The sequence below is a fragment of the Trichechus manatus genome, unplaced genomic scaffold, assembly GCF_000243295.1.
Source record: "Trichechus manatus latirostris isolate Lorelei unplaced genomic scaffold, TriManLat1.0 scaffold00258, whole genome shotgun sequence".
In the NCBI taxonomy this organism is placed as follows: Eukaryota; Metazoa; Chordata; class Mammalia; order Sirenia; family Trichechidae; genus Trichechus; species Trichechus manatus.
In genome coordinates, this window is record NW_004444194.1 from 206,107 (window position 1) to 212,585 (window position 6,479).

At 41.0% G+C, this 6,479-nt stretch overlaps 1 protein-coding gene across 3 annotated transcripts in view; it reads left to right on the forward strand.

The window, feature by feature from the left end:
• The window catches only part of ADGRE3 (adhesion G protein-coupled receptor E3), a 54,305-nt gene that overhangs the window by 4,801 nt on the left and 43,025 nt on the right, over positions 1-6,479 (forward strand). The window contains exons 2-3 of one of the 3 annotated variants that reach the window (XM_023724742.1): positions 815-865; positions 2,524-2,646. The exons of 1 other annotated variant lie outside the window; for it this stretch is intronic. In XM_023724742.1, the coding sequence (XP_023580510.1) occupies positions 815-865; positions 2,524-2,646 (174 nt within the window). The remainder of the gene's footprint in view (positions 1-814; positions 866-2,523; positions 2,647-6,479) is intronic. One more of the 3 variants, XM_023724743.1, reaches the window with a different exon arrangement.

A 6,479-nucleotide genomic window follows, 5' to 3' on the forward strand; every position in this document is an offset into this window, starting at 1 on the left:
AAGGGTAAATTTCACAGTGACCACAAAGAAAGTTAACAAACCTACTCATCAAAATAGAGAAGAAAAACATAAAGTCTCAGTAAAAACAAAACCTACAAAAACAAAAGAAATGGAAAAAAAATCCACAAACGAGGAACTCACACAGGAGAGTAAGAGGAACAAAGAAAATGTTGGCACCACAAAAAAAATTACAAAATGCAATCCCACTCCTAGAGGAGTCCTCTCAGCCAGATGTTGTACACAGGGCTTCACATATGTTCCCTTTTTTAAGTAATCATCACAACCCCACGGGTAGATGAAGCTGTCACTATGTTTCATATATGGAGACTTAGAGAAGTTAAGAAACTTGTCCAGATTTGCACACTGGTGTCTGAACCTCTTAACCCTTGGGGCCATGTTTCCTCATCTACAAAATGAGTCAGTGGATGATTGCTAAAGCCTCTTCCAAACAAACCTATTGCCGTAGAGTTGGTAACCTCAGGACCCTACCCTGCTTGCCATGCATAGCCTTCTCCTACAGTTCCAACTTGTTGTCTTGTCCCCGGGTGCAGTCCCCTGTGTGGCCCTGCATCGAGGCATGCTATAATTTCCTCTCTAGGACTTGTGAGTACTAAGTTCTGTTTGTTTTCTAGCCTTCCTGCATGAGTCTCACTTCCTCGGGCTGCACCTGACTGACCTTCCACAACACCCCCAGACCTCTTTGGGCCAAACTTAAGACATACATATCAATAGATCACTGAAACACAGCCCTTAGGGGATGTCCTGAATCTTTCTTTGCTTGTTTCATGCCTCTCCCTCCTGCTTCTCATTCCAGGGCTCTGCTTCCTGCTGAGTTTGCCAGGTGCTGTGGCTCAGAAGGCCAAAGGTGAGTGCTCAGAGCTTGACTCTTCCACAGCCAGAGACCAGGGAGGGTAGGGACCAAGGCTGCAATTGGGACCACCCATGTCCTCCAACAGCCAGGAAAAAAAAGGGGCTTGTTCTGGGAGCAGGACTTGGGTAGGCTTGCTTCTGTTTTTTTGGTTTGTTTTTTAATTAATAATTTCACCAAATTTAGATCTTTTTATTTTATTTTTATTTGTGGTTACTAAAAACTTACTATTGTTAGCAACCACAGTATGCATGATGTGGCGATAGAGCAATGAATAAAACGCACAAAGTCTCAGGAAGTAAACTTTCTAGTAGGGAGAGAGAGAACATGATGTTAATCATTATCATTCCACTAATAAACAAGTCAACAGATAATGAACGAAGTAATTTCACTATAATATCCTGGGGATCTGCTAAAATGCAAATTCTGGTTCTGCAAGACTAAGGTGAGGCCTGAGATTCTGCATTCCTAGCCAGCTCCCAGGGCATGCATTCCAAGTAGCCCTGTGCAGTGCTCCTCCCTCACGTGCCCCAGTCCCTGCTCCCTGTGGACCTGCTGCAGTCTGTACCACTCCCAAGGCTCCCCCCAAGACTCCACAATTGAGACGTTTCCTCCACCCCATTACTTCCATTCATTCCCACCAGTTTCCATTGAGTTGATTCTGACTCACGGGGGCTCCTTGTGTGTCAGGGTAGACCTGTGCTCCGTAGAGTTTTCATACCTGATATTTTGGAAGCGAATCTCCAGGCCTTCCTTCCCAGGTGCCTCTGGGTGGACTTGAACCCCCAGCCCTTCAGTTAGCAGCTGAGTGCATTAGCCGTTTGCAACACCCAGGGACTCCATTCATTCCCAAGGGATCTCAAATAAAGACTTTTGACATACTCTGTCTAAACAAAGAAGTACCTTAACATGTTCTGTTATCAGAATGTACCTCCTGTTAAAAAACAAAAAAATTGCTATTGAGTTGATTCCAACTCATAACGACCCTAAAGGACAGAATATAACTGCCCCATAGGGCTTCCAAGGACCAGCTGGTGGATCGAGCTGCTAATCTTTTGGTTAGCAGCCTGAGCTCTTAAGTACTGCACCACCAGGGCTCCATACCGCCTATGGTGCCCTACAAATTCAAATTTTTATAATCCTAACTGACGTTTATTACATGCCAGGTACTGCTCCAAGCATTTTACATATATATTAATTCACTTAATCTTCATAATAACCCATTTCGCAGATGAGGGAAGTGAGCACAGAAAGATTAAGACATTTGCCCAAGGACACACAGCTAGTAAGCTGTGGAGCCAGAATTGAAACCTGGGACCACAGTCATAACTCACTCACTCCCATTTTTGTTTGTTTGTTTAATTCTGCAATGGCCCTGGGAGTAGCACAATAATATTGCATTGAATTTTTTGTGTTAAAATTAATTTAACACCAGCCCTCCCCCCCTCACCGAGTCCTTTATCATGCACAGGAACCCCTTTTTTTTCTATACCTTTGGTTTGGCATCTTTAATCTTTTAATGTACTGGGACCTCAAGAAAGAAAAGGGCATGGGCCTCCTCAGCCTCAGGAGGCCCTGCTCAGAAGTAAGGCCAAGCGATGACAAGACTGGTTGTAACCCAAGTGACAGTTGGCCTGCCTCTCTGCTCCCTGCAGCTTCCTGTCCTCGGTGTCCCGAGAATGCCTTTTGTGTCAATGGGACTTACTGTACCTGTGACTCTGGATATGCTTCCGGATCTGGGCAAAAGTTCTTCACATTCCCCTTGGAGATATGTAATGGTAAAGGGATAATTTTATTGTGGTAATTTTATTTTTTTATTGTAATTCTTTATATTTGTGTTGCCATCTCAACAATTTCTACATATACAATTTAATGACATTAATTACATTCTTCAGGTTGTGCGACCATTCTCGATATCCTTTTCCAAATCATTCCACCACCATTAACATAAACTCAGTGCCTCCTGAGCAAAAACTTTCCCTTTCCTTCCATCCCACCCCTGGTAACTGCTAGTCATCTTTGGTTTCTATATGTTTGCTTATTTCATATAAGTGAGATCATACAGTATTTGTCCTTTTGCGACTGACTTACTTCGCTCAGCATAACGTTTTCAAGGTTCATCCATGTTGTGGCATGCATCAGGACTTCATTTCTGTTTATGACTAGGTAGTCCATTATGTGTATATACGTTTTGTTTATCCATTCATCAGTTGATAGACATCTCGGTTGTTTCCACCTTCTGGCTATTGTGAAAAGTGCTGCAATGAACCAGTGGAAATTTTCAAATTGCCCAGGGGCTGGAGTAGAAGGAAGGCAGCAGGAGGGCTGGGAGAATGCACAGTGCTAAAAACTCTTCCAACTCAACCTTCACCAAGAGAGAAACACTGACTGTGAAGTCAGAAAACCAGGGCTCTTCCAGACTCTAGCTGGCCTCAGTTTTCTCCTCCATAATACAGGGATAATAATGCTGATTTCACAAGGGTGGTGGGGGGATTGAACCAGGTAATGAACGTGACAGTACTTCATGAATTGTAAAGCATCATACATTTTTTTTAAATAAGAGGAAAGAGAATATGCACTGATGTTATGGCAAGGAGAGAATAAATACTTGGGTAGAAATGAAATATTTTTCTAACCATTCTTAGGTAATATAAGTCCTGAGGTCACCAAAAATGCAATATTCATTCTCAATTCAATAATTAAAGTGTAAAGAGTATCAAAGAATTTTGGGGCCATGTTTTAAAACTGACATACCCAATCTGCTAGTCTATTTTACTAGAAGATTTTCATTTATATTTACTGTATATTAGTCCATTTATATTTAGTGCAATGACTGGCATATTTACTCCCTTCATCTTCACCTGTATTATTGATTTTACATTATTATTTCCTCATTTATCTTTTTCTTATTTGTGCTTATTTGAACAATTTGCTTTTCTTTCCGTTTTCCCCTTATTTATTTCAAAGTTCTACTTTTCCATTCTATTAACCTTCTCAGTTCTTAATTTCATAATCAAACAGATTCGGTTCCATTTTAGCCTCTTGAGGACCAGACATTCATACAAGGCAGCATCCACCCACCCACTAGGGATTCCCGTACATCTTGTCCAAGGTTGTCTCAGGATCCTCTCTTTCTGGTCTGCTTCCTAGGATTCCCTAGAACTCATCTCCAGGTATCCACCCAGCCCAACAGAGAGACAGTTCTATACCAGTTCTCCTATAGGCACCCAGGCCTTCCTTCCATCTGGACCCAGCAGCCATTGGCTCAGGAGAAACAAAGAGATGTAAGAGTGGGTACAGGAGGGAAAGAAAGCCACATTCAGTTATCCAAAATCCTAGAATGCTCTCAACCTGTTTTACGAGATTTTATTAACACATGGAGCCCAATATCCCTTAGGAGTCAGACAAAGACCCCAACTCAAGGTGAGAATATTTCTCAAATATTGTATAAGCCAAACTTCCTCATCCTCCAATTATTTCCCTGTCCCAGCCCAGAAAGATGACCATCACATGCTGATTCTGTGAAACGTCTTCAGAAGAAATGGGACAAGATAGCTATCAGCGTTCATCATGTGCCCCTTGGAGTCTCCATCCATGACAACATGACTGGTTTTGGTACTTATTGGGGCATAACAAACTACCCCAAAACTTAGTGGCTTAAAACAACCATTTTGGATTTCCACACACAGAAAAATGAAATAGGATCCATGCCTCACAAAAACAAATTCAAAATGGATTAAGGAGCTAAACGTGCAAGCTAAAACCATGAAATTCTTAGAAGAAAAGGCAGGGATGACGCTGTCAGGCCTAGCTTTTAACAGGGATTATCTAATAAAAGTACAAAAAGCAAAAGACAAAATAAATAAATGGAACCTTATAAAAAGTAAAAACTTTTGTTCATCGAAAGACTTCACCAAAAAAGTGAAAAGGCAAGTTACCAACTGGGAGACTGTCTTTGAAACCATACATCCGAAAGAATTTAATAATCAAAATATATAGAAAACTTTGACAACTTAACAACAAAAAAACAGATAACCCAATCGTAAAATAGTCAAAGGACTTCAGTAGACATTTCACCAAACAGGAAATTCAAATAGCCACCGAACACATGAAAAAGATGCTCAACATCATTAGCCATCAGAGAAATCCAAATCAAAACCACAATGAGATTCCATTTCACTCCCACTAGGATGACTAAGATTTAAAAAAGAAAAAAACAAAAAAACAAAATAACAAATGTTGGCGAGGATGTGGGAAAATTGGAACTCTTAGCCAATTATGCACCAACAACTATTGCCAAAAATGAAGAAATTGAATATTTTTACCAACTTCCGCAGTCTAAAATTGATCAGACATGCAATCAAGATGCATTGATAATTACTGGTGATTGCAATGCGAAAGTTGGAAACAAAGAAGAAGGAACAGTGGTTGGAAAATATGGCCTTGGTGTTAGAAATGACACGGGAGATCGAGTGATAGAATTTTGCAAGACCAACGACTTCTTCCTTGCAAATACCTTTTTTCAACAACATAAACCATAACTATACAGGTGGACCTCGCCAAATGGAATACACAGGAATCAGATCCACTACGTCTGTGGAAAGACACAATGGAGAAGCTTAATATCATCAGTCAGAACAAGGCCAGGGGCTGACTGTGGAACAGACCATCAATTGCTCATGTGCAAGTTCAAGTTGAAGCTGAAGAAAATTAAAAGAAGTCCACAAGAGCCAAAGTAGAACCTTGAGTATATCCCACCTGTATTTAGAGACCATCTCAAGAATAAATTTGATACATTACACAGTAATGACTGAAGACCTGATAAGTTGTGGAATGACATCAAGGACATTATACATGAAGAAAACCAAAGGTCATTTAAAAGACAGGACAGAAAGAAAAGACCAAAGTGGATGTCAGAAGAGACTCTGAAACTTGCTATTGAACGTAGAGTAGCTAAAGCAAATGGAAGAAATGATGAAGTAAAAGAGCTGAACAGAAGATTTCAAACGGCAACACGAAAAGACAGTAAAGTATTATAATGAAATGTGCAAAGACCTGGAGTTAAAAAATCAAAAGAGAAGAACACGCTCAGCATTTCTCAAGCTGAAAGAACTGAGGAAAAAATTCAAACCTCGAGACACAATATTAAAGGATTCTATGGGTCGCTATGAGTCAGAATCAACTTGACGGCAATGGATATGGGCAAAACGTTGAATGATACAGTGTCTTGGTCATCTAGTGCTGGTACAACAGAAATACCACAAGTGGATGGCTTTAACAAAGAGAAGTTTATTTCCTTGCAGTTAAAAGGGCATCAGCTCCAGGGGAAGGCTTTTTCTCTCTGTCGGCCTTCTTCTCTTCAGTGTTCCCCCAGACTAGGAGCTTGTCTGCGCAGGGACCCCGGTCCAAAGGACACGCTGTGCTTCCGGCACTGCTTTCTTGATGGTATGAGGTCCCCAGTTCTCCACTTGCTTCTCTCTTTTATGTCTCAGGAGATTGCCTCAGGACACAATCCAATCTTGTAGATTGAGTCCTGCCTTACTAACACAACTGCCACCCATCCTCCCTCATTAACATCATAGAGGCAGGATTTACAACATATAGGAAAAAT